The sequence below is a fragment of the Ovis canadensis genome, chromosome 19, assembly GCF_042477335.2.
Source record: "Ovis canadensis isolate MfBH-ARS-UI-01 breed Bighorn chromosome 19, ARS-UI_OviCan_v2, whole genome shotgun sequence".
NCBI lineage: Eukaryota > Metazoa > Chordata > Mammalia > Artiodactyla > Bovidae > Ovis > Ovis canadensis.
The window spans coordinates 64,987,526-65,001,779 of record NC_091263.1 but is presented as its reverse complement, the minus strand read 5'-3'; the positions used below and the strand labels follow the sequence as shown (position 1 = coordinate 65,001,779).

The window sequence follows — 14,254 nt, the reverse complement described above, 5'->3', positions numbered from 1 at the left end:
GGAGCTCCTGGAACAACTGGGGGGAGGTGGGGAAGAGCATAGGGTGGCCACACCCAGTGCTGGAAGGATACTGCACCTGAGGCAACATAAAAGGCACTCCCTTCTCTAACCTGAATTGCCCGGAAATGAATAGACACCTTCAGAAATTATGGCACCATTCCTATATTCCACAGTCAACATGTCTAAAAGGTAGTCAAGTGGGACAAAACTGAAATAAAACGTTCCCTGCCTGGCACTGAGGTATGGGTTCCTGGGACCTCCATCCTTGGCTCAGGATATTGGGAGAGACTTCTAGGGATTGGGAATAAATTTCAAGGGCCTTCCCTGGTCACCTGTTAGGGAGCGGGGAGTGGGTCTGCAGTAGTCAACAGTTGGTTCTCTGCTGCCATCATGCGGCCAAGCTGTTGACTGCCTCCAGGCTGACATCTCTCAGGTAGCCTAGACTTTGGACAGCAGCCCTGATTTTGGATAGGGTGCCCTTTCCTCCCTCCTCATCTGCTTGGTCTGCGGGAGGGGAGCAGGCAAGCTGTGTCGGGGAAGTCAGCTAATGGGGCCTTGCAGTGCTGAGAACAAGTGCTTTTCTCAAGGTGAATTCACAAGACCCGGCCAAGGTTCAGCTTAAGCACCTACCCCACTGTCCTTGAAAGAGTGCTAGCCACTTTGCCCTCTGGGATCTCACTTCCCTGTGAATGCTACCACAGAGAACTGGTGCCAGCCTCTTTCTCCAACCCAAAGATCATCCTGGTAGCCTCAGGGGGATCTCTCTAACCACAAAATATCCAGATCACTTTGCAGCTTAAAAATACTCAATGATTCCCCATTGCCTGAATTTTCCCTGGAGTTTGAGAACCCTGGGCCTTAAAGACTCCTCCAGCTTCACTGTAGCCCAATGAACCTGTCATACCAGTTTCTTTACCATATCAGGTTTCATACCAGGTTCATCCCTTGCGTGTTCTTCCACTAGGAACACCTTTCCTATTTGCCTGTTGTCCCTTCCTTGCTACCCAAACAGGTAAACTCCACGCTCCTAGATGCCTACTGTCCTAGGTATACACACTTACCTAATTGTGACTCTCCCTTCCCACCCCCACCCAGAATAGGTACCGAACTGCAAGAAGCTGGGAGCCCTACAGAGATTAGGGCAGCCAGCAGGGACACTGGGGGGCTGACCACTGACCCAAAAGAACACCAGTAGCTGTCAGAGACAGGTGCCTGGCATCACCTTGGCCCCAGAGACAGGTTTGGTGCCCTGGCCAAAATTCAGGGAAGTAATAAAAACAGGAAACAGGCAAAAAAGAGATGCAGGGCATGTGCAGTGTGAGTGGCAGCCACTAAGCCTCTGGCTGCTCCATAGGTGCTTCAGGGTCTGGGCAGGTAGCCTGCTGCCTAATCCATTCTAGTATGATCTGGGGTGAGGCCAAGGGGTGGGGCCAAGGGGAAGGGCTATGCTGTCTTTTACTGGGGCAGTAAGTGAATCATTCCAGTGCATCCTTGGCCCATGCCACCCACACAGACACATTCTCTGGCATGGGTTGGTTTTAGCGGCAGAGTGTCTTGGTCCGGCACTCAGACTCACATAAGGGTGATTCACTCTATAGTCTGAAGACCATATTCTGTGGACATTATTCTCCTATAAGTATTTCTGAGGTCTTCTGCTCCCCTGGCCAATGAGATGGTAGAACTATGGCATAACTGAGAGAGCCTCTAGCAGGAAGGTTGAGGCTTTCTGCACTGTGCCTTGGGCTCTGTCCAGAAAAGTTCTCATGTTGAGTGAATGGGGCTGGGCCTTCACTTCTGAGCCTCCTGGGATGTTCATGGTGACCCATGTAGGCTGGGCCATGCCAGACACTGGGCCAGGTGACTGAAGAGGGCATCGGCTATTCTTCTTAGGGCAGGATCCACTCCTACCCCAGAGGTCAGCTGGGTCTTCTTCCAGGTTCTCCAGCTTACTCTTGAGGAATGTGCTGGCTGGAGGTAGGGGAGCCGAGGTGGACAGCCTTCATGAGGAAGCCTAAGCTGGGACAGTTTTCCCAGAGGCCTACAGCTGGAGCGAGGCTGGACTCTGACTTTGCCTGTGCTTAGCACTAGGTCACCTCACCAAGGGCTCCCAGCCATGCCAGGGCTCAGACCCTCCCCTCTTGGCTGTACCTGTCTCACTCAGCACAGCCCCTGCTGAACAACAGCAGCCCCTTAAGCAGAGCATCAGCCAGGGCTCCCACGTGGTTGGGTAGTCTTTGGGGGCACACAACTGGGGATCCTACCAAGGAGTGACAGGGGACACACCAGGGGCTCAGACTGGGGTGTGGGTGAGGCTTCACAGGGGGTTGGGGGGGAAGGCCACTGGGGTCCCAGAGAACTCTTTACATGTGGCAGGACTCCAGCTGAATGAAAACAGCCCAGCCCAGGGGCAGACTCTGAGCACATGTGATGCTGTGCGAAGGAGGGGAAAGAGAGGCTCAAATGTGCATGTGCTAAAGCAACTATATTCCAATAAAATTTTTAAAAAATAATAAAATCAAATAAAATCATAAGAGAATTCTATTTAAAAATGTGCATGTGCCCCTGAACATGGGGAAGCACGGGCAGGGCTTAGGGAGGAGGAGCCAGGGTTTGTATGTGAGTGAGAGAGGGTGAATGAAGGAACCAGTGACAAGGCCCCTCAGTGTCTTCCCCAAAGCACTTTAATGCACACACCACCCCACAGTTGCTGCCTGCTGCAGCAGGGGGAGGGGGAGCAGACAGGCCAGTGCCACCTGGAGGCTCCCACGGCTTCCACAGCCCGGTATGCCTAGGGGGGCTGCGCCCACACACATTCTCATCAGTACGTGAGGGGCGTGAGGATGAAGAGGCGGTCTTCCTCTTTGCGGATCCAGCGCATCAGTTTATGGATGGCACTGACGGCGGACGCCTTGGTCCCCAGTGGGCTGTAGCACATGTAGAGCTCAAAGGCGCCCGTCACCTGGAGGAGGGGGCACAGGGTGGTCATCCAGATGCCCAGGACCCCGAGGCAGCCCAGCCCACCCCACGGCCACCTTACCCAGGCCAGGAGGTTCTCGTTGGGGCCGGTGTAGTAGATCGTCTTCAGGGGGCGGGAGGCATTGTGGGCGCGGCTATGCAGGTACTGGTAGAGGCCCAGCAGCCGCTCCTGCTCCTCTTCACTGTCGTAAGGGGCCTCAATCTCAGGGCTGGAGATGGGGGAGTGGGTTCGCAAAGGAATGACTCCCACTGGCTTCTCTGGAAATCCAGAAATGCCTATTCCTAGCCAGGGAGACTCCACCATGTGGCCTACCCTCCGGATGCCATCCCACCCACAACCAAGACACTGTCTCCTCCCTGCTGAAGACTGCCCAGGACAGGGGTGGGGGTGGGGTGGGGTGGAGCCCTGGGAGTCCACCCAGACTGCAGCCCTCTTCTCCCCTCGCCCCCAAGTTCATGGCAGTTTTGGGGAACCTCCCTGTGGAGAAGCCAATCTGAGTTTAGGTGTCCTAGAGAGAGTGACAGGACAGGAGGAGAACTGAGTTGGGAACCCTCCGGACCAAAAAGGGGGTAACAGGAGGATAGAAGAGGCTTCATCGGGCCCCAGCCTTTCTGTTGGAGGAGGTGGAGGAGTCCTGCCTGCCGGCTGAACCAAACTGACCACAAAGGCAGAGTAGCTCCAGGGCCAGCAACCCAGGAGACCTCGGTGTAAGCTTCCTTCCCTGGGTGAATTGGGTATTTCAATGCCTTCTGGTAAATGAATAAAGTAGAGAGGTCTAGGCTGATGGGGAGTAGGGTGATAAGGGGTGGGGTTCCCTAGGGTCAGAGTCAGACAGACACAGCAAGTCGGCTCATTCCCAGAGGGGTGGTCAGCTTCAGGACTGCATAAGGGCTCAGGCCCAACCGGCGCCCTCTCCCCACGCCCCTGTCTCCCTCCAGCAGTGTCCCCAAGGCCCGCCCTCACCTGGTGAAGAGTCCTGAGCTCTTTGACTTATACAGGAAGTGGCGCAGATCGGGGACGCCCACCTGGGCAACACTGTAGTAGGGTGTACGCAGTGCCTCCCTGAGCGCCAGGTGCGCTCCGCGCTTCCGCAGGCGCTCCTGAAAGCGACGGCGGCAGTCAGAGACCGCAAAGAAGTCCTCGCGGTCGGTGGAGACAAGCAGCAGGCAGAGATCCGTGTCAGGCTCCAGGTAAGAGATGTGTGCGTGGAAGAAGCCAGCCGCGTTGAATTTGGGCAGGCACACTGGCGTCCAGGCCTCGCCCTCGCGGAAGGACGAGGAGGAACTTATGAGGTTGAAGAGCAGGTGCAGGTCGATGGGATGCAGGAATTGGTCCTTGCGGCGCACGAGGGCCACGAGCTGGTTGCGCGCCAGCAAGATGGAGAAGACCAGGCTGCGGGCGCGTGCCTGCTGCAGGCTGGCACTCACCACATCACGCACCGCCGCCGCCAAGGGCAGGCAGCGCGCCGCCCCCATCAGGAAACTGGGGTCTCGCGCCATGAGCTGCAGCAGGTTGTCCGTGATGCGCTCGGAGCCTGAGAGCAGGCGCCGCAGGTCATAGTTCTGCTTCTGCTGGAAGATGTGGCTCAGCTGCGCACCCGTAAGCAGGCTTAGGATCTGGTAGTAGATGTAGAGCAGCTCCTGAGCTAGTTCCTGCGCCGACTGCCGCGTGCGGGCCACCGCCACCAGCACCAGCGGGCTCCGGCGCACGAACACTACCTTGTAGCCATCTGGTGGGGTGGATGCATGGAGGCGGCATCAGCGTCAGCCCCTCTCCCGGGAAAGCCCGCCCGGATTGGCCTGGCCCAGCACCCTCAGAGCCCCGCTTTCTCGGCTGGAGCCTGCCACTTTCGCGCACGTGTGTGTGTGTGTGTGTGTGTGTGTGTGTGTGTGTGTGTCCAACTCTTGCGACCACAGGGACTGTAGCCCGCCAGGCTCCTCTGTCCATAGGATTTTTCAGGCAAGAATACTGGAGTGGGTTGCCATTTCTTTCTCCAAGGGATCTTCCTTACTCAGGGATCCAACCCAGGTCTCCTGCACTGCAGGCAGATTCCTTACTGACTGAGCTACCAGGGGGTCGGCTTCATAGACTGGGGAGGCACTTCAGGACAGTGTGTTTACACATTCCTGGGACTTCCCTGGTGGTCCAGTGGTTAGGACTTTGCCCTTCCACTGCAGGGGACTTGGGTTCCATCTCTGGTTGGGGAACTAAGATCCCATATGCCCTACAGTGTGCCAAAAAAAAATTATTTTTTAAAAAATTAAAACAAAAATAGAAAAAAAAAAGCCATAAAAAACGGAAAGAAAAATTTTTTTTAAAAAATTAAAAGAAAACCCTCAAATAAACAAACAAAACCCACACATTCTTGGGCTAAGTTAAGTGGCAAGAGCTGGGTGGACTCAAGACCTGCGATTTTTTGGTCACCGCCCCAGGCTTCTTACTCTAAGGGCAAAGTCTATGTGCAAGCCACCTTTGAACCTCACAACAGCTCTATGAGGCAGTCAGTGTTGTTTCCCTGTGTTCCCAGATGAGGACCTGGGGCTCTCTGAGGTGGAGGGACTTGGTCACACAGTATATCCCAGCCCTCTAGTCCCTGGGGGTCCAAAACCTGCTGTGAATGAACTGTGTCGCCAGGGAGACCTCCCAGCACCCCCTCCAGGGGGCTCACCTGCATGGATGGAACGGATGGCATTCTTGTCAGCCTCTAGGAAGGACACCAGGGCCACCATGACGCCCATGGTGCTGGAAAGTGCCTCCTCGGACCCGTAGCGGGAGTACACAGGCTTCCCTGCCTCGCTCAGCACAAAGACATGCTTCTGGTGCCGGCGCCAGGCCTCGGCAGCCTCTTCCTCATCCCCTTCGCCAGCGCCATCCCTTGGGGGCTCTGTAGCTGGTCGCCTGGCTGCCCCTGGGCACTCTGGCCAGTCCTCAGAGCTTCCTGGAAGCATCTCCTCCTGCAGGTCTCGGGCGACACCTGTCAGCTGGGTGCTCAACTCACTGAAGTCCTGGCTGATCTGACGCATGTCTGTAGCCAGAGGTGGGGGACCCCCGGCACCCTCCTTGGGGCTCTCCCCAGAAGCCGCCCCATCCTCTGATTCAGTCAGGTCCTCGTAGGAACGGGCGTGGACGAACATGGCGCCCTCCTGTCCGGCACCTGCCAGCCAAAAGCACTGGAGCTTAGAGTGGTACCTGCCGGCAGACTGATTCACCAGCATGGCGCCCCATACAGTGCTCTAGCTTGACTGCCTGAGGCAGTTGTGATGAGGCAAGCCACTGCTCCCTCCGGCTAGAGTCTGCTACAAGTCATGTGACTTACAGCTCACTGGTCTCCTCACACTGGGAATAAGACCCAAATCCCTCCAGGCTGAGGTGGTGGCTGGTTTCTGCCTGTCCCTCTCTCATCTCATAGTCCCTTGCCCTCTGCTCTTTGAATACCCTCCCCTACCTCAGGGCCTTTGCATCTCCTGTTCCCTCTGCCAGGAAGGCTTTCTCCCACCTCTTCCCAGGCCAGCTCTCCCGTCACACTTCAGCTCTCAGCAAAGATGTTAGTTGGCCCTGTCACCTGGCCCCTAGCCCCAAGCTCTCTATCACATACCCCCTCCTTGACTTCTCATGGGGCGCTTATCAGCCATTGCCCTTCTCCACAACTGCAGTGGAGCTCCCCCTCAAGGGCAGGAACCTGGTTGCCCATTGCTGTGTGCCCAGTACCTCACCCTACATGGAATACCCACTGTGCTCAATGAATCTCTCTCCTTGGGAGATACCTCCCCAAGCCCATGCAGGGACCCATGGCTCTGAACCCCCTCCAGTGGAATGCTCTCACTAGCCTGCAGCTCCTCCAAGGCAGAGACCAGGTTGATCTTCCTTTACTGAGGTTTTTTTTTTTGGTACAGAAGAGTTTAACAGTTACATTTTGAGTCTCTATTATGAGTTCAGCACTGTACCAGGCATCAGGGTACAACACGGGTACCCACAGCTCTGTGCTCAAAGAGCTCCCGATCTTGTGAATGAGAGAGATGGGCAATACCTACACACACAAATACAACCCTATAAAACTAGTGTTCTATACAGAGTGTGGTCAGAGCAGGCCTCTCTTGTGAGGAGATGACATTTAAGGTGAGAGCTAAGGGAGGGAGAGGGAGCCAGGGAGGGACCTGTAGGCCCAGGAAAGAGGAGGAAGGCCCACATGGGCAGTCAGACATCACAGGGCGAATGGCACAACATGGAGAGGAAGGCCGGAGGCAGACTGAGCCTGGATCCCTCCAGTATCCCCAGCTCATGACAAATAGCCAGTGAGGGAGTGAACACATGCATGAATGAGTGGGAGCAAAGGAGTGGCTGGGAATTGAGACTGCCCAGGAGGCTGCTCTGGCTGTGAGCTGGCTGGGGGTGCCCGAGGACCCTGCCCGTACCTGGCTCCATCCCCTGGGCCAGTCCTGGTGTGGGGCTCTCTGCTCTCTCCACACTCTGCCCATTAGAAGGCGCCAACGTGCCATCAGGGCCTTCGCTGCTTCTCTTCCTCTGCATGTCAGCGGCCATCCCTTGGGCTCTCCTGTGGAGCAAACAAAGGCATCATTGAGGGGAAGGTGCTAGTGGCAGGGCTCACTGGCACAATTAACTGTGCTTAAGTACAGAAAAGTACCCCTCACCAGGACCCAAGTAATTCAGACCTCTAGGGAATGGGTTCTGAATATGCCCTCCAAAAAAAGCGTGCTCTTCTTTTGATGATTATGAAAGGAAGAACACATGGTATCTATTCACTGTAGAAAACTTGGAAAATAGAAAAAAAAAAAAATAGAAAGGAATATCACCACTGCCCCACCATTCAGGATCTCTCACTGTTCACATTTTAGTATATTTCTTTCTAGGGTTTTAAAATTATTTTTAATTAAAAAAACATTTATTTATTTGTCCATGCCCTGTGGCATGTGAGATCTAATACCCTGGCCAGGGATCGAACCCATGCCCCCTGCACTGGAAGCATGGAGTCCTAACCATTGGACAGCTAGGGAATTCCCTCTACTCTTTTTTAAAACAATGTATATAAAATGTTATCTGCCGCTGCTGCTGCTAAGTCGCTTCAATTGTGTCCGACTCTGTGAGACCCCAGAGACGGCAGCCCACCAGGCTCCCCCGTCCCTGGGATTCTCCAGGCAAGAACACTGGAGTGGGTTGCCATTTCCTTCTCCAATGCATGAAAGTGAAAAGTGAAAGTGAAGTCGCTCAGTCATATCCGACTTTTAGCGACCCCATGGACTGCAGCCTACCAGGCTCCACTGCCCATGGGATTTTCCAGGCAAGAGTACTGGAGCAGGATAATAGCAGCTAACCCCTCCTAAATGCCACAGTAGCATGCTAAGCTTATGTGGATTTTTATCCAATCCTATCACTCCCCTCTGAGGAGGCACTCTTGTCAGGCTAGCTTTACAGGTGAAGGAACTGCGGCTGAGAGAGTGTAAGCGCCTCACTCAAGGTTGAGACAGGAAAGAAGCGCTGGAGCTGAAACCATTCTGTATCCTGATATTTTCCTTGTACATCCTACCAAGAATACTTCTCCATTCAAAACTCGAGTTGACCAATCAGTTCCTTTTGATATTTAAGTGCTAAGAAAGAAGTGAGTCAGAGCAAGCTGGCTTGTCTTCAGGCCTGAGCCTTATTTTTCCACTTGCATTTTGCATTTATTGAATCTGGCACCAGGGCTCCCCTTTCCAGTCAAAACAAACTGCGGACATGTGGGTTCTCAGTGCCCATTTGATGGACACCGAGGACAGATGCAGCCTGATCTCTCAGCCCTCCTGCAGCCTCAGGGTCAGGGGGATGTGGCCGAGAGTGGATGTCAGGAATAACGAAGTTGGGTGGACTGAGGCTCAGCCTCTATGGCCCTGAATGACAGGCTGAAGGGTCTTCATTTGGCAGGCAACATACCATCGACAGGAGACAGGTTCCATCTGAGGCATTGACCCTTTAGGGGAGACAGATTTGACTGTCTGGGCTAGAACGGCAGCAGAGATTAGCCAGGGAGATTAGGCAGGCACTGCAGGCAGGCCCAGGGCTTGGGCAGGGCTGGTGTGAGCCCAGGAGACCCTGCCTCTGCCCTGGGGCAGAGTCTGCAAGGAATAACTGAGGCTTGTCCCTTTACTATCTACGTCACCTTGGGCAAATGGCCCCACCCTGAGCCTGGCATGAAGTAGGTGCTCAAAAACATTCATGAAGAGAGTGATTTTAGGGAGGCAGTGTCACCATCACTAGCATTGGTGTAGCCTCAGCTTCTCTGTGTCTCAGACCTCTCTCTCTGACCACCCTCTTGACCCAAAGAACTGATTTTCAAGCTCTTCTTCTTGTCATCTTTGCGGTAAGCCATGGGATCCTTTCTTCAAGTTAATCTTTTACAGAAGCTCAATGTGCAGAACAGACAGACAGGGAGGCAGGGGCCAGAGACTGGCCTGATGGCCATTCCCACACTGCTCCTGGAGCACTACGGCCTAAGAGGGGGGACCACTGGCCAACAGCATCACCCTACACAGAGTGTGTTTTGAGTAACCTTCAAAGGAAGTTTATTTGGGAGAACATCTACCTTTGGGGATTTTCTAGGCCCACCCAAGCCTGTCCACCAGGACAATCAAGAGTGATGGTTCCCAGTGAGGGTCAGAGCCCAGAAGACCAAGGTGTGGGCCACCTTGTTTGACAAAAGGCCAGAGTAATTAAGAAGCTGTGTGGCCTCAACAGAAGCCTGGGGAGGCATCCAGAAAGGTCTCCTTTGAAACTGAGACCAAGAGAAGCAAGCCAAAACAGGCCAAAACAGCCACTGCAACACCACCGAGCCCAGGACAGTGGATGGGAAGGCAACTAGAGCATGTCCAGGTCTTGAGCAGGAAGACACAGCCCATACCAGGAACCCTGTAGACCATTATTCCACAAGCTAACTTAAACGCCAGGGTGGGGTCTGCATTGCTGTGTAAAGAGAATGACTGCAGACAGATGAGTCTGTCCAGATGCAGGTGGAGGGGGAGCCAGGGCTTTTGGACCTGGCTCCGTAGATGGAGACCTAGATTGGGACGTGCTTTTTACTAAGGAGAGGGTCCAGAAGCACTGCATTAAGTGCACATGTCCCGCATTTCTGTGTGTACTCACTTGCCCACTCCCCTAGTTGATATCTTCACATCATCTCCCTTCTTAAGCTTCCATCATCTTCTCCCATGCTCACTCTCAGCTCTTATCAGTGAGAACCTTCCTTCTAGTTCACTGAGGAAACTGAAGTCACAAAGAGAACTTCCAAGCTGCCCACCACCACCTCACCTTACCTGCCAGACTCTGCCTTCCTTCTTCTTGCTGAGGATGAACTATCCTGGCTCCACTGAGGGCTAACGCCTCCACTCCAGCCCATCTCACCTACCCAAGCATATGGCTTCAGCAGCTGTCGACTCCCCCTCAGATCATCAGTGTTCCCTTCTTCCCTATCCATCACCAATAGACTGTATTTCAATTAAAAAAAAAAGTTAAAAGACAAAAAAAAAAAAAGTGGGCAACAGATACAAAGTTACTGATTCTGGACAGAATGTCCAACTTTCATGAAACATATTACTGATGTTCAGGGGGAACCACCCACAATCAGAATCTGACCATGTCTCATCACCTCCACCACTACCACACTGGTTCAGGCCAACACAATCTCTCTGGCAGATGGTTGCCACGGGCTTCTAACTAGTCTCCCCACTTCTGTCCTTGTCCTTGGAGAGTCTGTCCTTGTCATAGTACATAAAGTGATTGGTTTGAAACAGAAGTCAGGCCATGTAATTTCTTTGCTCACAACTCTTTAACAGTCATACCTGACCCAGTGAGAAAGCCAGCTTCTTCACAGTGGTATACAAGAACCACTGACCACACGTGCTTCCCCGCACCACCACCCCCAATTACTTCTTCAACCTCATCTCCTATTCTTGCCCCTACTCGCTCTGCTTCAACCCAATTTCATGGGCTTTCCTTAAGTATAATGTAGCTTCTCTGGTGGCTCAGCAGTAAAGAATCTGCCTGCCAATGCAGAAGATGTGGGTGCTATCCCTGGGTTGGGAAGATTGCCTGGAGAAAGAAATGGAAACCCACTCTAGTGTTCTTGCCTAGAAAATCCCATGGACAGAGGAGCCTGGTGGGCTATAGTCCATGGGGGTCACAAAGAGTCTGACACAATTTTGTGACTAAACAGCAACAACCAGTATAGTGTAAACGTAATTCCTGAGTATTCTTTCACTTCAGAACTTCACTCTTGCTGAACTTTCTGCATGGACCACACCACTCTGCTTTTCTCCTGCCCCCCACCTCACCTATTCCACTACTTGGGCAAATATCTACATGAGTCACTCTGTCATTTCCTTCGGATTGGTGCTCAAGAGGTACCTTATCAGAGAGGCTTTCCTGGAATATCCTGGATTCTTATCTCCCTAGCCCTATTTTATTTTTCTACATCGAAGGTCACCCTGTGAGCTGTAGCAAAATGTCAGCTCCATAGGCAGGAGGATTTTAATTAACACTTGTCAGATAAATAACTTTGGAAGGGAGAAGGTGAAAGATCCTCAAAAAACACCCAGCTCCCACGTAGCCTCAGGAGACTCCAGCCTGTGGGGAAGATCTGTCCTCAGTGTTCGGGGAAAAAATGGCTCTGGAGTCAGAGGGACCAGGATTAACCTGACTTGATTTTATAAGTCTCAGCTTTCTTACCTATGAAATGAGGATGATGATAGCATTGATTCACTGGGTTGTGTGAGGATTAAATGAGATAAGCATGTAGTTTGGTTACTCTGAGACAGAGTAGGCATGTCCACACTCAGCTGTCTTTAGCATATTATGATTATGTTTAGTTAACATTCAGACCATGTGCACCTGTACTTATATACAGGTCCAGTGGTCTCTGGAATATAAATTAGTCCTTAGAGATTGTTCATCCTGAGCCAGGCCTTCAGTGAACAGGCCTGGGGAAATGTGCTTCTGACCTCATGAAGCTAGGTGGGCTCTGACCTGAAATGACCCATCTGTGATGCTGGGACAAAGAGATGCCTTTGGGCCTAGGGTTGGGAGTTCCTCCAGGCTCACTGGTTCTCCATTCTGAAGTGGCGGGACAGACCACTGGTTCTCTGCTGCTCCCAGAAATCTCTCCCAAGTTGAACTCCTTTCTGCCACATGCTCCCTCTCTGTAGCCTTGTGCCTCTGACTCAAAGACTCAAACAAAGGCCACAGCACTTATCCAATGTACTGTGGCCCCACTTCCCACTGACCCCACTGGACTGCAGGTAACTGAGCTGAATTCCAGCATAACTGAGTACTACTCAACATGGTACCTGCATGGGGTCAGGGCAGAGTCAGCTGGCTGGGGCTAGTGTGCACCTCATTCTGAACAGTTCCCCGACCACTTGAGATCATGCAGTACCTCAAGATCTCCAAGGCCAATCTGGGGATCCAGGAAAAAGCCCTGAAGAAACAAACAGTTCTCTGGACACTTAACACGGGAAAAAACTAGGCAGAGAGGGTGAATGACTCACAGCAAACCCTACCCCAAACCCTACTGGATCCATAACCTGTGTGGCAGAAGCTCCTGGGTGGCTGAAGCAGTTAAACAAGAGAGGTCTCTTGGAACCAGTCCCAGAGTCTCCCGTGGGGCCCCTTCTCTGGCGGCCTCTCCAGAAGCCCCCAGGGCTGGCTATTTTCCCCAGAAGTGCTCTGCTGTGCCTTTGAGCAATGTCACCAAACAAGTTAGCTCAATGAGCCCTTCGGGTATGCCTCCCTCTTCTAGGTGCCTGGTCTGGAGAGTGGGAGGGCCTGGCAAGAACCCCTCCCTATTGGCTCCCTAGCACTCTTGCTCCCTCTTCCTGCTTAGATAGTGCCCTAATCTGCCTTGATGCTTGGGAAGTGGGCTGTCTGGGACGATGGTACCAGGGTGCTTGGATGTGTGGCAGACAGGGTCCAGGTCAGGTTCTGCTGTAGCTGCTTCAGCAGGATAGCTACTCTGTGGTGAGAGTATAGCCTGGTACTTGCCACTGGTGGTGGCCACTCCCCTCTCTGACAAAGGCTGCTCACCCTCCCGCAGCAAACTCAAGTCCAGAAAGGGGTGGCTCACCAGGTACAAGAGGCAGCTTGGTTATCTGAGCCAGGGCACCTTTGAGAGCAAAGTCCCAAGCCGCAAGACACCTTGAGCTGCCTGCTCACCCCACAGTCAACCTCTGCCAATCTTTGAGAGTACTCTGCCCGGCCGAATCTGTGTGCGTTAAGTGTGGGCGGGTACTCCTTGGGCACTGCCGGCTATAGGACTTTGCCCTTCCAGCCAAAGGAAGAGCTCCAGGCCTCGCTTTTGTATTCCCCAGCTGGGAACCGGCTAAGGGACCCTAGAGAGACCCAGTGCTCCTACCGCAAATAGCAACGTAGACTGTAGGGGCCCCGTCTTCAAGCCCCTCCCTCCAAAGATGACAGCTCTCCAGTCTCTCGGCGCCCCCAGGCCACGTGGGTTGGCAGTCGGACTCACCTGTTTCTCGGGGAAGGGGGTAGGGAGAGAACACAGAGATTGCCGGTCACTGCCCTCTGCCGGACCCCCGGGAGGGCATGGGTATCCGGCCGGGCCCAGACTGATGGCTCAGGTTCGCAGGACCACGGCCCCCTGCGGACGCAGACATGGCCACGGCGCAGGCCACCACTCCCTCCCACCGCCCCTTGCCGATTGCCGGTTCAGGAAGACAGCATTCGCCTGCCTCTCGCGGCGGAGGCCCGGCTCCAGTCGCTGGGCCTGGCCCTGCCCGCCCCTGGTGTGCATTATGGGAAATGTAGTCCGCAGTGCACGGCCGCCGCGGGGCGGGGAGGGTCGCGGGTCTGGGCAGAGCCCGAGGCTGGGCCTGACCCAGGCCAGGGGTGGCCGCATCCTGCTCTGCCTTTTGCAGGGTCCAAGCCAAGGTCAGACACTTCCCCAAACCCATAGCGCCAGGTGGATCTCAGGCCCAAACTCCCCAGACCCTCTGCCCCAGCGAACAAGAGGTTTACTTTGAGGAAAAGGGACATTCTTTCCTCCCTAGCGCAGTTTCCCCCATTAATTGCGGAAGGACAGTGCAAGTTTCCGGGCTGGATAAATATCATAAGTGAGCCCGGCCACACTGGCTGTAAAGGATGTAGGCACACGGCTTGATGCTAAAAGGACATCTTTTCAATCACGTTTTAATATATGAGTCTCTAGAACGATAGTTCTCAATTCTGCACATAGAATGACCTGGAGAACTTAAAACACACAAATGCCTGAACTTTTGA

General features: G+C 53.6%; 1 protein-coding gene across 2 annotated transcripts; it reads right to left on the bottom strand.

Annotated features, from left to right (window-relative positions):
- Positions 1-2,659: 2,659 nt before the first annotated feature.
- On the bottom strand, positions 2,660-13,767 carry MON1A (MON1 homolog A, secretory trafficking associated). Of its 2 annotated transcripts, none has more exons than XM_069562319.1 (6): positions 13,485-13,767; positions 7,390-7,529; positions 5,646-6,131; positions 3,941-4,706; positions 3,038-3,185; positions 2,660-2,959 (listed from the first exon to the last, which is right to left on the bottom strand). In XM_069562319.1, the coding sequence occupies exons 2-6, from the start codon at positions 7,514-7,516 to the stop codon at positions 2,819-2,821; spliced, it is 1,668 nt and encodes a 555-aa protein (XP_069418420.1). In that variant the 5' UTR covers positions 7,517-7,529; positions 13,485-13,767; the 3' UTR covers positions 2,660-2,818. The 2 variants fall into 2 exon arrangements, with proteins under 2 accessions (XP_069418420.1, XP_069418419.1); XM_069562318.1 differs by lacking the exon at positions 13,485-13,767 and adding an exon at positions 10,279-10,424.
- Between the last annotated feature and the right edge of the window lie 487 nt (positions 13,768-14,254).

What these genes read in the sequence shown, in the direction of transcription:
- MON1A (XM_069562318.1), bottom strand. Translation starts at nt 10,361, where the DNA reads ATGGGCTGGAGTGGAGGCGTTAGCCCTCAGTGGAGCCAGGATAGTTCA. An exon ending in AGGAAGGCAGAGTCTGGCAG is followed by an intron (nt 7,530 to 10,278) that starts GTAAGGTGAGGT and finishes TTTGCTCCACAG; the next exon opens with GAGAGCCCAAGGGATGGCCG. An exon ending in ACGAGAACCTCCTGGCCTGG is followed by an intron (nt 2,960 to 3,037) that starts GTAAGGTGGCCG and finishes CCCCTCCTCCAG; the next exon opens with GTGACGGGCGCCTTTGAGCT.